This window comes from Seriola lalandi, unplaced genomic scaffold (genome assembly GCF_002814215.2).
Source record: "Seriola lalandi dorsalis isolate HSWRI2012SDOR001 ecotype SW California unplaced genomic scaffold, Sedor1 jcf7180002054925, whole genome shotgun sequence".
NCBI classification, from domain to species: Eukaryota; Metazoa; Chordata; class Actinopteri; order Carangiformes; family Carangidae; genus Seriola; species Seriola lalandi.
Window position 1 is genome coordinate 1,281,492 of NW_019525477.1, and position 16,995 is coordinate 1,298,486.

The 16,995-nt window shown below is 41.8% G+C and overlaps 3 protein-coding genes across 8 annotated transcripts in view; 1 reads left to right on the plus strand and 2 right to left on the minus strand.

The window, feature by feature from the left end:
• LOC111673721 (zinc finger MYM-type protein 4) overlaps positions 1 to 754 on the minus strand; it is a 29,703-nt gene extending 28,949 nt beyond the window's left edge. For 3 of the 4 annotated variants that reach the window (XM_087169997.1, XM_087169998.1, XM_023431568.2), the window contains exon 1: positions 353 to 656. In XM_087169997.1, coding sequence (XP_087026123.1) covers positions 353 to 391 — 39 coding nt within the window. In that variant the 5' untranslated portion in view covers positions 392 to 656. Of the gene's footprint in view, positions 1 to 352; positions 657 to 684 lie in introns of those variants that run through there. The other variant, XM_087169999.1, reaches the window with a different exon arrangement.
• A 1,380-nt stretch (positions 755 to 2,134) lies between these two features.
• Positions 2,135 to 7,450, plus strand: adprs (ADP-ribosylserine hydrolase). The gene is made up of 6 exons (XM_023431567.2): positions 2,135 to 2,478; positions 2,894 to 2,990; positions 3,110 to 3,317; positions 4,999 to 5,186; positions 5,327 to 5,427; positions 5,619 to 7,450. Exons 1-6 carry the CDS (start codon positions 2,289 to 2,291, stop codon positions 5,978 to 5,980), a joined length of 1,146 nt encoding a protein of 381 aa, XP_023287335.1. The 5' UTR covers positions 2,135 to 2,288; the 3' UTR covers positions 5,981 to 7,450.
• Positions 6,649 to 16,816, minus strand: LOC111673719 (b(0,+)-type amino acid transporter 1). 3 transcript variants are annotated; one of them, XM_023431564.2, is made up of 6 exons: positions 10,344 to 11,442; positions 8,958 to 9,091; positions 8,590 to 8,719; positions 8,338 to 8,462; positions 8,155 to 8,242; positions 6,649 to 8,067 (listed from the first exon to the last, which is right to left on the minus strand). In XM_023431564.2, the coding sequence occupies exons 1-6, from the start codon at positions 11,058 to 11,060 to the stop codon at positions 7,837 to 7,839; spliced, it is 1,425 nt and encodes a 474-aa protein (XP_023287332.1). In that variant the 5' UTR covers positions 11,061 to 11,442; the 3' UTR covers positions 6,649 to 7,836. The 3 variants fall into 3 exon arrangements, with proteins under 3 accessions (XP_023287332.1, XP_023287333.1, XP_023287334.1); XM_023431565.2 differs by lacking the exon at positions 10,344 to 11,442 and adding an exon at positions 16,044 to 16,816 and having other exon boundaries at positions 6,797 to 8,067; XM_023431566.2 differs by lacking the exon at positions 10,344 to 11,442 and adding an exon at positions 12,291 to 13,037 and having other exon boundaries at positions 6,797 to 8,067.
• Positions 16,817 to 16,995: the final 179 nt, after the last annotated feature.

Here is a 16,995-nt window from a genome sequence, read left to right on the forward strand (position 1 = left end):
GAGATGCAAGGGGCTATGTGGGAGCAGCAATCGGCTGCAAGACCCAAGTAGCATTGCTGGATAAATACAGGCTGTTTGGATTCAAAAGACCAGCGTCACGCTGTGCTGAATGTATTCATTTGTTCATTATCAAATTGTCAGGCTGTTAAATGGAGCTTGGCGTAGTGGCATGCATCAGCGCTGAAAGCTACAGGGTTGTATGCTAGCGAGCTAACGTTAGCTTAAATATGCACATCTCGCCCGGAAGCTAGCCCACATTAACTAAATGTCATATTATGTAGCTAGATCAGCTAATCAGTTAGCTTGCCGTCTGGTTGTTGCTGTAATTACATACGGTGTGTGTATTTCTTACCTTCAAACGTTTAAGTCTAAATTCCTCAGAGTCCGCCATGTTTTAATTATGCTGCAGACACCGCGCTTCTCTACACCCACCCACCTCTGAGGGTTATGGGTTATGTATGCAAGTAGCAGGCAACAAAAAGGATGTTGCTGTAACATCAATGAAGAAACAAGCTAGATGGCTAACGCTAGTAAGTTAACTGTATAAAATTGTAAGCACAAGCTCCCCCTGATGTTTTAAGATATACCTTTTACGATATCACACAGTTTTACATATAAACCCTCCAGTAAGTACAAAACCGACAACGACGAAGAAACATTTTGATGAGAAAGATTTAACGTTACCGTATGTTAGGAACTGCGGTCGAGTGAGCCGCAGTTTGGGTTTTCTTGCGCGTCTCCTCCTCCACTTACGGCACGGGTGCTGGTAGCGGCCAAAATAGTTTCTGCAATTTATAGAAACCTATTGAAAACAGTTTAAGGAGCTATTTACTAGTTTGTTTGCTGTTTTTTTTCTGATATATTTATTTGTTCTAATTTTTGATAGTTTTTTCCTTTGTTAGTCATTTGTTTATTTATATTATTTGCTTGCTAGCACCGTTATTTTTGGTTAACTAGTATTTTATTTATTTGAGTAACATTATGGGTTCCTGAGGTTATTTATGGAGGTAGACAGATTTACGACCAGTATGCACATGGGTGGGTCTAAGGTTTTTCCTTACCAGATCAGGAGAGGCAGCAGGAAACACAAACACCATTGACAGTACAGTCTCTGACCAGCTATGGCCAAGGAAATGTGGTCATGGGTGAGCCATCTACTGTACTCACGTGGTTTAAATACCCCACTACTTAATGAAAACAATATATCATCTTTATGTCTTTGACATGTCATTTACTTAACAAAGTCTTTCATATATGACCTGGTGGTCTCCTGTCTCTTTGAGATCACAACAAATCTTTTGTTGGCCAATCACCAGGTGCACTGCTCCCTTTAAGTTTCACAGTAGCCACAACCTTGCCATCCACTTGTTTAGTAGGCTACTTGTGTCCTGTGGCCCTTCACTGATGGAGGTACCACAAACTCTGACACCTGACACCTTTACCATTTCCCAGTGTTTCTGACTGTAGACTAATGAATATCTAAACTCTTTGAGATGACTTTATAACCCTTTCCAACTTCATGCAAATGAACAATTCTTGATCGTAGATCTTCTGAGAGCTCTTTTTTATGAGGCATGGTTCACATCAGCAGATGCTTTTAGATTAGTTCTGTGCAATTTAGACAAACAGCATTAGGACAATTAAGAGGCCCACAAGGAGAGAAGACAGCGTCCTGTCATCCTCAGTCTCACTATTCTACATTAGTTATTTTTAAAGTTAGATCACAGTTAAATCCAAATCATTAGCAAGGTGTTTTCATCTTTTCAGGACTCCAGTCCAGCAGAAGGCGATCTTAACAAATCTACGACTGTACCGTAAAAACGAGGGTATCGAACAAACTACAAAAAACAACCCCAAAAACCTAAAACAAAAGCAAGCAAAAATGTGGACATACAACATACATGTATATGATGAGGTCCCATCAAAACTCGAACAACTACGCGGTGATAATGAGCGTTTTTCAGAAAGTTGGGTCGCATTTATAGTATCCACTTCGGTATCCAACAGATTTCAGTGCATAGAAATACACAAACTAGAACAGAATGCACCCTGTCTGTTAGTGAAAACCCAATCTATGGATGTGTACTTTTATGTAGGACGACCCGAATCTTTCATCCGGGTTAAGCAGTCATCTAGACGTTTTCAGGAAGCACTAGAAAGGGGCAGTTGAGTCAACATTTGTTGTTGTTGTAACTTACGCTGCGCCCACTCCCTGTCTCACAGTCTGGTCCGCGGACCAGCGGCGTGTTTGTCTCGGTGTAGGCTGAAGTCTCTTCACCGGCGGATGAATGGCAATGACTGCAGTGAGAGCGGTGGCAGCAGCGGGGGGCCCGGCGTCTTTGTCCCGGTTTAGGGGAGCGCTGGTCGCGGCTGTGCTCGGTGACTGTGTCGGCGGAGAGTTTGAAGGAGCGGAGGAGGTTCCCATGGAGAGTGTGCTGCAGCACCTGAACAGCCTGGACGATGAGACTAAAGGAAACGGTTAGTGAGAGCATGAGATTTCATAACAGTCCGGCCCCAGGCTGTAAGGTGCTGTTGATAACCGTGGAATAGAGGCACGGTAACAGAAACACTGACCCCGGCCTCCTGCTCTCTTCACCCATGTCAAGATGTAGAGCTTGGGAAGCCTTACACAGTAGGAAGATGAATGCTATAGGCCTACAGTTCGGCCATTACTCAGATACCAGATATTAAACTAATGCATGCGTTGTAGATTATTAAAATTAGAAATGATTCATTTTTATTTTATTGGAGAAGTAATTTAAGGACTAATTCTGGACTACAAAATTTGCAGCTGCAGTCTATATTGTAGAACAGCGCTGGAATACTTGTAAAGATGATATGTATAATGAACCATATATATATACATATACATGTATGTGTGTGTGTGTCATAGGCATTCTTGAATATAGTGATGACACGGCAATGGCTCGTTGTGTGGTCCAGTCCCTACTCACCCGTACCGGTTTTGATGAGCAGGACATGGCCCGCAGGTATACAAGAGCCACTGCTGACGTGTGTATGTATTGTAGTGCATCAAAGGTTTGTGAAGTAAATTGAGGACAGCATTCACAAACATGCAGACTGAAGCTCAGGTATCTCGTCCCTCTAGGTTTGCTAAGGAGTACAGTGCATCTCCTGGTCGTGGTTATGGTTCTGGGGTGATCCAAGTGCTGAAGAAGCTGTCCTCCCCCCAACTCAGTGATGTGTACCAGCCAGCCAGGGACCAGTTTAATGGTCGGGGCTCCTTTGGGAATGGGGGGGCCATGAGGGCGGCTCCCTTTGCACTGGCTTTCCCTGACCTGGATGATGTTAAAAGGGTGAGCAGAGGGTGTCTTTGTGGACTCAAAGCACGTTATAAATGACATACATGACACAAGATGTCATAAGAATTGTTTATCATTTCATTAATACTATAAGTCATGCACTCCTTTGTGCTGGTTCCTAGGGAGTCATCCTCAATATATATTAAGACTTTTTCTTTGCTGGTTCATGCTTTTTCTTATCTGTATTTTTCTAAACAGTTAACATTATTACTGAAGTTGTTTTTTCATTATCTACAAATAGGAGGAATATATCACTGACTCCTCTTCTTCTGTAGTGTCAGTCCAGTTCAGTTCAGCTTCAGCCGCCCCACACGATACCCCTGTACATGACTCTCATGTTTTACCTAAAAACTCTAGTTTTAATGTCTTTGGCAATCATCTGGGATGCGAATACATCAGATTTCCACATAATCAGAGGAAGTAGAAGTTGGTGTTTTTACAGCCTGGTGCTGACAGCAGTGAAGTTGAGAGCGTTGGAGCAGCCAACAGAAAAGAGTCGCACTGCCCTGCCTTGTGCTGTGTAGCGTTGTACTGCCCTCTGTTTCCACCATTCGTCTCTTCTCCCATCACACTTAGTTTTATGGTTTGGTAATTCGAGTCGACTCAGGGTCTTATTGACTGATGCATCGACTTTTAGTGGACAGCTCTACAAACCTCCTGACAGCCAATCTCCAGGTACATAAATAATGACTACTACTTAACAACCACGCTACACAAAGAGGTATCAGGAAACACCTAGTGTTGTTACAGGGGTTGGTAAGTATGTTAAATTGTTTGAGAACGTGTATTTGTTTGTTGTTACATGTCAGCTGCTGTGACACAGTAAACCAGAGGTATGACCAAGTTTACTTTGAGTCCTAATTGGACACTTGACTCACAAGTCTCAAGTAAATTATTAAATCTACACATAAGGTCATGTCAGAAAGCATTTATCAGCTCCAGCACCAATTCACTTCATGAAATTTAAAAAATAATGCATGAGTTTCATGTTGCTTTAATGATAGCTTTAAAGGTAAGTATAAATTTCATCTCAGATCCTACCTATAATTACATAATCATATATCAAATCCTACTCAAGTCAATTTGAAAGAGGATCCAAATCAAGTAAATAGTCTGATAGTTCTTTTCATAAATCAATTCTCAAATAAATAAAGTGCAAAGCAGCTCATGTACATATCAGTGTTAATATGTAACGTGCAACTCTTAGAGAAAGATGAAGACTCAGGCCTGTCTGTGTGGTTTGTGGTTTGTGGCTCAGCACTTATACAGAGATCAATGGTCCCCACATAGTGAGCGCCTCAAAATGAGAACCACCCAATCTCTTATACTATAGCAAACAAGAATGTGGGGATTACATTTCCCCATTACAGTAAGAAGACAGGATACAAATACAATTACACTAAAATCTTCCACTGCATAACAGAGACTTTGACATGTGACACTGTGGTTACCTTACCACAGGAACAAGGGTTTTATTTTGGTTCTGCTGTGATTGACAACCTAAGCTTCACTTCTGCATAAAACAGGACAAAATAACAGTCTTTATTAAAGTATTTATCCGTAAACCACATGTTTACCTTCAGATTTCCTCTAAATTATGACTCGCAATGAAACACACCAAGTTGCCTGGAAGATGAGTTGGTCTGATTTCTGTCTCGTTTTCTTTCCTGTCCAGTTTGCTCGCCTGGGCGCCATGCTGACCCACTCCTGCTCTCTGGGTTATAACGGAGCAGTGCTGCAGGCGTTGGCTGTGCACCTCTCCCTGCAGGGGGCGCTAGACTTACCTCAGCAGTTCATTAGCAGGCTAATCACAGAGATGGAGGAAGTGGAGGACGATGAGGCGACACGCAGCGATGCCAGAATGTGAGTACTACGTGATGAAAGCCTCCGTGTGTCTGTGCTGAGGCAGACGTGGAGGCTTTAGGATGTCTGTTGGATCTGAAGTTTGGTGTTGTTTTTCAGCATCAGTCAGTGTAAGTGTTAAACATGATGTGTCTATACAGCCTGAAGGAAGCAGACAAGCCATTCTGTGAGCGCCTCCACAGAGTTAGAGACCTGATGGACAGGAGCAAGGTCAGCATAGAGGAGGTCATCTCTGAACTGGGTTAGTATCTGTTTCAGTATATTTCTGTTGAACTTCTCATCCAGCTTTTCACCTGTTGTCCATCCCTCCTTAATCATCTTTCTTATATTCTGTCACTTTGTGTGATTTAGGCTGAGAACAGCGCAGAATTTTAACATATTGTAAAAATGTTGCCTATAGCCACGTGCATTTCAATCTGTCTTTCCTTCCAGGTAATGGCATAGCTGCACTCCACTCAGTCCCCACGGCCATCTTCTGTGTCCTCCACTGCCTGCAGCCCCGGGAATGCCTTCCGGAGAACTATGGCGGCCTGGAGAGGACAATAGCGTACAGCCTGGCCCTGGGAGGGGACACGGACACCATCGCCTGCATGGCCGGGGCCATCGCCGGGGCTCACTACGGCATTGAGGCCATTCCACAGTCCTGGATGAAGTGCTGTGAGGGGGCAGAGGACGCGCACATGAACGCGGAGCGGCTTCACATGCTGTACCACCAGTCGTCACAGGGGGGCGGGAGTGGGACAGGGGAGAAGAGCTGTGCAAACGGTACAGAGAAGAAAACTGAAGCAGAGTAATGCTTCAAATGGATTTTGACAAAAGGACCCTCACACACAGAAACAGATTAAACATACACGAGAGACACTTTGTCATTTTCCATTTCAGACTTTTTTGTCTGCAGATGCAAACACTTTACATTATACCCAATCCCCCTGTCCTTCCCTTTCCTGTTTTGTGTTGAACAATCTTTTGTCATGTGAAATTGCACTATGAATTGGCCATGTGTTGTTATCCTTTATCCTTTTGGTGGATAACAATTATTTAATAAACTTTTTTTTTTTTAAATCCACACAATTTGTATGAGTGTCTTTGTATTTAAGACTCACAGGGAGCATTTGTTTCAGGAAGGTCATCTCCATCAAGATATTATTATTATTATTTATCTTGTAGCCCAGTGTCCACTCACAGTGGATTAAGACAATAACAAAATATACTGCACATAAAGTGAGTGATGCACAGGGCTGAAAATTGCAGAAAAATGGAGGACAGCCAGTTTTGGAAAACAAGACTAATAATCTGCAGCCATGCTCGGGGCTGTGAGGCTGTACTAACGAACAGCAGTACTGTGAGCTAATTGCTAACATCAGCATAGTAACATGCTCACCTGCTGATGTTTAGCAGCTGTAATGTTAATTTGTTTACCATCTTAGCTTAGCATATTAGCAATAACCACAAAGTACAGCAATGGCTGATGAGAACATTGTTAACTTTGCAGGTTTTAAGACATAAAATCACATGATAAAACATTGGACAGAAACAGTTTGACTTGATGAAGCAATGAAATGTTAAAGGATCACCAATGTTTTTACAGTTCATCCTCAGGGGGACAGGAATGTGTGTACCAGACTTTATTGCAAACCATCCAATAAAAGAAATGTCAGTCTGCTGGTGGTGCAGGGGGAAAAGTCAGTGGATCACCTCCATTCATCCTCTGGGGAGCAGGGATGTCTGTACAACTTGCATGGCAATCCATCCTTGAAATATCTCAGACTGGACCAAAGTGGTGACTCAACATACCAACACTGTGGAGTCATTCCACCAGCATGTCTAAAAAATACAAACCTTGTTTTCTTTTCATGCACTGTCTCTGAAGCACAGCTGATAATGTATAACTTTATTGAAATCACAAGTCACATCTTGTTCTTTAAAACTGTAACACATGATATTTAAAACAGTAACTGTTTAACTGTTTCTTTTTCATTTGATGCTCTGTGATGAATGTTTTTCTGCTGCTTTTTCTGCTAAAAAATGCAGCAATTACCTTGTGGTGCTTTTTCTCAGTTTGGCGTCATTATAAGTGTTTAGAGAACAGTAGAAACTCTGTTCAGAGTTTGCATCTTGTACAAGAACACAGGAAGTCATTAATACAGCTTCTCGCTCACTCCCAAATTAATGTATCATCATTCAAGAAAAAACTTGATACTCAATTGGACATTTTCTGTACAGACCTGGGTGTTTTCTTGTAAATAAAATCTGTTCAAGATTCATTTTCATGGATCTGGAGTGTTTAACAAATGAACATTTATAATGAACTGAAATAGAAATCTGTTGCACAGGCAAACTTAAGAAACATTTTCCCACATTCTCTCTGATTTGAGTCAGAAGTCAGCAAAATAAATACTGAGTGCACTTGTGCAAAAAGGCAACACATACCAGGAAATTCAAAGAAAATTATTAATGCTTTTTGGAGAAAATTTTTACAAGCATCTTGCGTTTACCAGCACTAGTTTATAAAAGTTAAAGCAGAAGACAGAAATGGGAGGTAATACTGTCATTATGTTATTGTATGAGGAATGTAACCTGCAATGTTTGAGTGTCATAACAAAAACAGGTATAGTTAAAAAAAAAAAAACAGATGCATAAGAAGTGGAAATCACAGGTTTTTCTCTGCCGGGGCGACCTCTAGGAAGAGCTGCAGGAACACTGTTAACTTGGTCAAAAGGCTGGGGCAGAGCTTGTAATGGATGAAGGGTATGTAGATTATGATTCCACTGAAGATAAATAAAGTCACATAGAGGTATTCAATCTGAGGATTGTCTATGATCGGTGCCAGCACGAGGAATATTGCTGCAATGAGGACCAGGATGGGGAGTATAATGGGAACCTGTGGAGAGAGGAAGAGACAAGCATGACAGCAGGCTGTGAGTCTCATGCAGTGTTAAAAAAAGAGAGAAATGTGTGTGACACTGACCCTGTATGGCCTGGGGAGTTCTGGCTTCTTGATCTTCAGATAGAGGAGTCCAGACAGGGTGATGGCGTAGAAAAACCAGGCGGTGAAACTGACAACAGCAGTAAAGATAAATGTCAGACAAAACACAAACAGACTGTTTCTTTTCCTAAAGTAACGAAGAAGAGACCCAGACCCGGCCTTCACCTGAAGAAGTTGACGATACTCTGGAAGTCTCCAGGGATCAGCACCACCAGAGACACGATGGTGGTGAAGATCAGCGCTGGCGATGGAGTCAGTCTGCGGACGTGAGCCATGGACAGAATATCTGGCTATGGAACAAACAAACAAACAAACAAACAAACAAACACACAAACAGACACACAAACAAAACCCTGTCACAACAATCTTACACTCAACAGTCAAACATATTTTTTTATAGCATGAAGAAATTCTCACCATGTGCCCTTCCCTGGCAGCAACAAAGCACACACGGCCTCCACTGAAGAAGGTCCCGTTCAGGGAACCAAAAGCTGACAATGCTGCAGCCACAGACATGATCCACCCCCAGCTCCCTAACACCTTATTCCTGTGGGAAAACGTGGAAGTTGTAGACAACTGCTTCAAATAGAAAGTATATCATGGGGCTTGGGTACATTACTCTGATTTGATTTTCACTGTTCAAAAGGTCATTAGGGATTTCTAAACTACAGTAAATCAAAAGTCTTACCGAATTAAAGCCTGTTTGATAAAAACAACAAGTCAATCTAGATGAATCTAGACCCATCTACCACAGTCTGTGACATCATCATCAGGGGCTGCCTTACCCCCAGGTAACTGCCACTGCGCTGGAAGACATGAGCTCTTTGGGGGTCATCACTGTCAGGTAGCTCACGTTCACCAGCAAGTACAAGCCGGTCACCAGAGAAATGGCGATCACCACTGCCCGAGGGAGATTGACCTGAGAATAAAAAAGACAAAATGTTTAGGTTTTGATCAGTATGCACAAACTCGCACAACAGATAGTTGTAATACTGATGCTGGAATCAGGTTCAATAAGGATTTAGGCAAAAGTCTGAGTGCAACCAAGAGCAATAAGTACTGTGAACATTTAGAGTTGAACAGATTACAGAGACCCTTCACACAGTATCTTGTATAGAAGAAATCGTGCATGAGGATGTGCATTTACTTGAATATGACAGTGATGACTGCAAAGAATTAATCAACAACCAAGCTCAAATTATTCAGGGTCTGTCAGCTAAGAAGTAAATGTTTTAACCATAAGCATTTACCATCAGTCCTTGAGTCACCTCCTACCTTCCTATTTAAAAAAACACACTGCCCTACAAACCCTCATTGGTTGTTGTTTTTATTAGGTAAGATTAATGTAAAAGCTCTGCTAAGCAAACTTCTCAGACACTGAGCATCAACAATTATCTTGCAACAGTTACACTAATAATAAATGTATAAGACATTTACTTTGGAAAGCAACCACAAATCATTCAAAGCTCTATAAAGCTCTTTCAGTAAGAGTCAGCAAAACCAAAAATGTTATGCATTCAGCTCAAGCTGCCATGAACAATAAACCCTATCAAACACAAAGATTAACCACTGTCATTAACTTGAAAATGATTTACATCACATTTTTTATGAAGGCTAAAATTCCCAATCAGGGTCACATTGATATCACGTCTCATTACTGCAGAATAAAATCAGTTAATAAAACAGTTTTGCTCTTGAACTTCTACAGTCATTGTTTGTTTTTAAATAATCAATTTTAATTTTCAGTCACATAAAAGTACAGCCAAGATCCACAGAAATTATGTGAATAAAGAAATACATTACATAACGTCATCTGTCATGGGAAACCTTCTGTCTGACCTGCTTTTCCTGCCAAATAATATTATGTGACATTTCAACTGCCGCTTGTTGCTTTATTCTTGTATTTTATATAAGATACACTGCACATGATAAAAACACTGGTGAATGCTCACCTTTGTCACACTTAGATAAGACTTCAACCTCAGTGTGCTTTACGATCACATCTTTGATTGTCTTTATATAACTTAACATTGATTTTCAAAGCTTATGAAAACAAATAAAACATCACCTGTCAAGTGACTTTAGGGACTTTTGCATTTTATGTACATATATATATATATATATATATATATATACACACACATGCACAATCCATCTTCTCACAGTCTCACCTCTGGTCTTTCCAGCTCCTCAGTGACATAGTTCAGGTTGTACCAGCCAGCATAAGACCAGAGTCCTTGATAGAAAGCCATTCCTAGAGTGCTCAAAGAGTACTGAGTCCCTTTAAATGCATTCTCAACTTTCAAATTCTCCACAATGACAGAGCTGCTCTGTATGAGCTCCACTAACCCTCCGATTACTATGAATGTCAGTGTCAGCACTTTGGCCACCAAGAAGACCACCTGGATTCTCAGAGCGATGCGGACATTCAAAATATTGGCTATGGCCACAACCAGTATCGTCACGGCAGCAGCACACTTCACTACCAGCTGTGGAGGAGGGCAGCCTGTGTAAAAGGGTGCTACAGCATACTCTGCTATGCTAATTGCCATTGCTGCAATGCTGAACGGCTTCACAACCAAGATAAAAGTAAAAGCTGCAAAAAAAGCAGGACCTGAACCATAGATCCTCAGTATGTAGATGAAGTCCCCACCAGATTCAGATATGATTGTTCCAAGCTCAGTGTAGGACAGCGCTCCAAACAAAGCTACAACTCCTGAGAGAGCCCAGATCACAAGACTCGCTCCAGGGCTTCCAACGTAGCCCAGAACAAACTGTGGGGACATGAATATACCGGAGCCGATCATTGTTCCTGAAACCAGTGCTACACCACCAATCAACCCAATTTCGCGTTTCATTTTCAGGCCTTCAGGTTCTTTGTCCGCCATGGCCACACAGATCACAGAGCACAAGGTTAAGACACCGTAGTTGTAATTCAGCCTTACAGAGCAGACACCCAGACAAAGAGTATTCACACACACAGAGACTAAAAGCTGGACATATCATAAAATGTAGATGATCACAGGGCAGTAAAAACTCTTGATTGTAGTCTTCTTGAATTTAACATTAACTCCACTGTAGCTGTAAATCTGTGTACATCCAGGTCTTGACTCAAAGTTCCCACCTGAACATGCAATCTCTTATCTGGATATAATCATTCCTGTGTCATTCAACTGTTGTATTATTCAAGCAGCACTTTCACTCATTGTGTTATTTACTGTCAGGCCTTAAAAAAAGATCTATGTGAGAGGTGAGGTTCCTGGGCAATGTGAATTTCTTCTTGCTTTGTTGAATGAGTCAACAGGACCAATAAACAATGATGAACAATATATAAACAATAAACCAAGGTAAATCAAAATTTTTACTAGTGAGAGAAAAAAAACAAAGAAATGGTTTTGAGGTAAATTGATGAAAAATGTACAGCTGAGTTTATTCTCACTTTGTGAGTGTGGGCAAAGCATCTGTGGTGATGTTACATCATTTTAATTATTCACTTGCTTTTGTATGTAACAGGATTTTTATGTCAGTAATTTAAACATCAATGATAATAAAGCTGAAATAATGTTTTTAACTGTCTGTGTCGTAGGCCCATCAATTTGAAATCAGTTGGCAATAATCAAACATTTCTAAAAACAATGTGTCATATAACATTTATGTTGCAGTTAAAGTAAGACCAACATCAAAATTTGAAAATAAAGTTAATCTAATGCATGAGCACCAAGTTTGTATAGATTAAAATGACTCATGAGGCAAGATGCCCCCCAGGGGCTTCTTTATCTTCCCCCGGTCCTGGGGGAGGATGCCCCTTCACAAGATTTTACATTTAGCTTTATAACAACACAGTGTAGTCTGTTATGATTTAATTACATTCTACATGTGTTGACTTAAGGATTCTTGTGTACGTATTATATTGATATTCAAGATATACATATTTTAAAAGAAAACAGACATTGTTCTTACTTGGGTGTCTTACCCCAGTTTACTCTAATCTTGATCCTAGATCTGAAGTCTTAGTAGTTTGCATAGTCATTTCATAAGTATATAATCTAACAATTTGATATTTGCCAACAGTATAATTGTGTTATTTCATGAAATAGATGAAAAGTAAACTTTCTTACCTCTGGATGTTTCAGCTCTTCAGTTAAATAATTCAAGGTATTCCAACCATCATAGGACCACAAGCCCTGATAGAAAGCAATACCAATGGAGCTGACACCAACATTCGTCCCCTCAAAGGAGTTATCAAAGTTCTGCGTGCTGCCCTGGAAAAGCATCACAACACCTCCGAGTGCGATCACTGCCATTGCCAGCACTTTGACTACCATGGACATCACCTGGATGGAGGTGGCCAAGCGGACACTCAGACAGTTAACTATGGCCAGCACCATGATTCCTGCTGCAGCCACACACTTCACCACCAGCTGTGGAGGGGTGCAGCCCTCGTAAAACGGGGCCACAACATATTCAGCAAAACTCAGGGCAATTCCTGTGGCACTGGCAGGCCTCATGACAATGATGAAGCTGAAGACAAACATGAAAGCCACCACTTTCCCTGCCGTCCGCAGCATGTAGATATACTCTCCTCCAGACTCCGGTATGACTGTGCCCAGTTCAGCATAGCAGAGCCCCCCCAGCATGGCTATGAGCCCACAGCAAGCCCAGACAATAAGGCTGGCTCCGGGGCTGCCAATGGTGGACAGCACATACTGGGGGGATATGAAGATCCCAGATCCCATCATGGTTCCAGCAATGAATGACACAGCTCCTATGATCCCCACTTCTCTCTTCAGATTGAGCCTCTGGTTGTCACTCTCCATTGTTTGATAGCTGGTGTCTCCTTAGAGGCATTCACAGTGCACACTGCACATGTGTAGACCTAGCTACAGATTAACTGCTCACTGTTGGGTAATGTCAGGGCTGTGTCCACAATAGGAGGGGAAACATCAGCCACTAAACCAAGGTGTGGCGAGGTCGTTTGTCAGTAACAATTCTCTGGATAGACAATCACCTGAAACTAATTTAAAATATACTGTTGCTTCGTCGTATTAGAGGTTATTGCTCTGGCTGATGGGAATATTGAGGAATATTTTCTGCTTGTCTGTAAAGTATTACAGGGCAAAGACATACTGAAAATGTGTTTTATCCGATTTCACTTCTCATACTCCTATTAATTGGTCTGTCTATTGACCGGACATGTTCTCCAATGTTTCCTTTAAAGAAATATAATGCTCCTCCTGCCATGGGCTCCCGTTTAATAGGGGAATAAATACATACATGTGCACTACAAATTAATAATTATGTTTTTCTAAATGGACAAAATGAAAATACATTTACTGCATATTTCTTTTAAATCTATTTCTGCATGCTTCTCCTATTGTGGGTTAGCTCTGGGTGCTCCTGTGTTCGACCACCCTCAGTCCAAACACATGGAGGTAAACAATGTCCAGTGGTGTGAATGTGTCCTGTAAATGTGTTTGTTTGTCTGTATGTTAGTCCTGTGACAGACTGGCGACCTGTCCAGGGTGTATCCTACGTCTCACTCAGTCCGAGATGAGATCGGATGTTTGTGCAAGATAAGTGTGTATAGAAAATGGATGAGATCTTATTTACTCTCATGTTAATTCATTTCTGAAATTCAGCCACGTAATGCAGATGTGTTAGCTGGGAGGAAATGTGTGTTATAGCTTGAGTGAAACACCAGATTTATAATGAATTACCACATTATATCACCATGTTAAATTCTCTCCTGAGAAGTTTGTGACATCGAGAGATCCACTGATAGTCAATGCACGTATGGGTTTACTCCACAGAATGACAGACTCACTGTTGCAGTCTCCTGGATTTACTTAAAAACCATCATCAGAGGCAGTTTGGTGTCAGGAAACCACAGCAAATATCTCATGTGTCAGCTGACTGCATCCATCAGGCTGATGATGTCACCGGCCTTGTTCTGTCTTAGCCTGTGACATCAGTCTAATTGACCCAATCGGCTGACAGACCCGGTATTTATTTGCTCCTGATGATAATTTAAGTAAGTAAAACTGAAATCTTGAGACTGAAGCATTGCCTCTGTCATTTTTGGAGTAACCTTACTCTTATCAGTTTGGGACACTTGCTATTCAAACCCTCTCAACATGGCTCCCTCAGTGAGAAGCAGCAGTGGTTCAGCTGCAAGCTCCTTCTGGATGCCAAATTCCTCATGCTCAACCAGGAAAACTTATTTTGGCTTCTTGTGTCTTGTGTGATTCTTTAGGTCACAACTCGAAGCCCAGCTCCAAAGGTGACAATTAGGATGTAAATTGAGGGTTTCACCTTGTGGTTCAACTCCCTCATCAGCACAACAGTTAACACCAGCGTCACTTCTGATGATCTCCCAGTTTTCCTGTTTATCTCTATGTTTCTCAGGTGCAAGAAAACCTATACATATCTGAACTCCATTCAGGCAGCAATTCACTCCCAACCTGCACTTTTCCAGCACAACAGCATGGCCTCCTACTCTGACTGCAAACTATCCTACTAAACTATCCTAGCGTGCACTGGAGATCAAGACCTGGTGAAGCCAGGAGAACTACATCACCTGCAAAAAGGAGAGATGCAGTCCTGAGATCACTCTTCCTGTGATGCCCCATGGATGTGCCAAGAGATTCTGTCCATGTCAAAAACAAACAGAACCAGTGATAAGATGCAACTTTGCCACAGCCCAACATCCATAGGGAATATGCTTGAGCCACACACCAGGTAGCAATGAGCCTGGTACTACTCCTACAGTGCACACACAAGACAGCCTTGAGAACACAGCTGTAAGACAAGTCCACAAAGCACATGCGCATTGTTCTCTCCAGAATATTTACAAGAATAAAGACTCATCCACTGGTTTGTGACCAGGACACAATTAGCACTGGATGACAGTTTACTGTGCAGAATGTGCAGTTATGTCTCAACAACTGGAGCGTGCCCTTCAAAAACATGACTGTCATGACGTATTTCCACGACTTGGTTGGTCAAACAAACACACTGGTGAAATAATAAAAAAAAAAAAAACTTTACCAGGAACACACAGTTCTTTTGTGGAACAATGCAACAATGTGCTACTTCTGAATAAAACAGTACTTTAACTCAAGTAAAAATCTGACAACTTTCACTAGTACTGGAGAAATATTTGATCAGGTTGATCTATACTTTTACTCAATTAATGAAGCTATGAATTTTGTCAGCTCCGGGTATTAGTGTGTCTACAGCAGCTGATTTGATGACACCTTTGTTGGTGTCAAGGTGGGTCACCAGCACGCTGGTTGCCTGCGTCATCTTGTTCTCTCTAAACTTCACTACCACAGTGAGTTATTGCCAAGCCAGGAACGGAGGATGATGTTGGCATGTGAATAAAGTTATTCTCTTTGATTTTTCAGCTAAGCTTTCTATTGCGGAATGCAGTTTTATTTTTTTTCTAAATCTTTTATCACCAATAAGCATTTCTATTGTATTGTATTGTGCACTGTCAGACTATTTTAATCAGATATTAAACCTTTTTCAAATCCCTGAACTCATTTCTTACTTTATAATCATGATCAGACTGCAACATATATTTGCAATCACCTTTAGTCTTTCACTGCCACCCTACATCATGTATTCTTTATCAAGTCATGTGAGTAGACGAAGTTTAAACATTAACTGAAGTCCACAGCAATAATAATCTATAGCTCCTCTCTTGTGAAGAAAACATCTGTAACTTTGTTTTTTAGTGTGATGTGTGGAGGACAGCTGATGCTGGAGTGTCAAGGTCGGCTCGACATTGACTGCTTATGGGTCCTACTCAATATTTCCTCCAGTGCAATAACACTTTGAACTGAAACCTTGTATCCCCTCTGACTTACCTCTGGACGTTTCAACTCTTCAGTCACATAATTGAGATTGTTCCAGCCGTCGTAGGACCACAGGCCCTGGTAGAAAGCAATGCCAATTGGGTTGATGCCCAGATTTGTGTTGTCAAAAGAGTCTTCAAAGTTTTCAGTGTGACCTTTGATAAGCATCACCACCCCTCCTATTATAATGACAGCCAGGGCCAGAACCTTGGCCACCATAAAAAACACTTGGACTGACATTGAAAACCGCACATTAAGGCAGTTGACAACGGCCAGCGTTATAATCGCAGCTGCAGCCACGCACTTCACCAGCAGCACTGGAGGGGGGCAGTCGATGTAGAAAGGAGCCACAACATACTGAGCGAAACTCAATGCTATGCCAGCAACACCAGCGGGTCGCACAAACAACACAGAGCTGAAGATTAACATGAAGGCGACGACTGGACCCGAAGTCCTGAGGATGTAGATGTACTCTCCCCCCGATTCTCTTATGACAGTGCCCAGCTCAGCGTAGCAGAAAGAGGCCATTATCACTAGTAAACCGCAGCAGGCCCACACCACCAGGCTGGCTCCGGGGCTGCCGATGGTAGAGAGGACCGTCTGCGGGGACATGAAGATCCCAGACCCAATCATGGTCCCTCCGATGAGGGACACGGCTCCCACCAGACCTAGTTCCCGCTTCAGGCTGAGCTTCTGTGTCTTTTCGTCCATAATCACAGCTGTTCCAGACCATCTGTTGTTTGACACCTTTACCAGAGGAGAAAACGCTATAATTCTGTGACCAAAGTCACACTTACAGCAACTCAGGGAGTTAATAATTATGTGGGTGGGCCATACAACTGAATATTTACAGGAAGCTGTTTTGCTTTTTATCTTATCTGTGAAGGCCCCATATCTTTATGTGGCTTTTCTGGTTGGCTGTCTCCCATTTTGTTTCAGCAGGTCAGAGACTGGAGCTGAGACC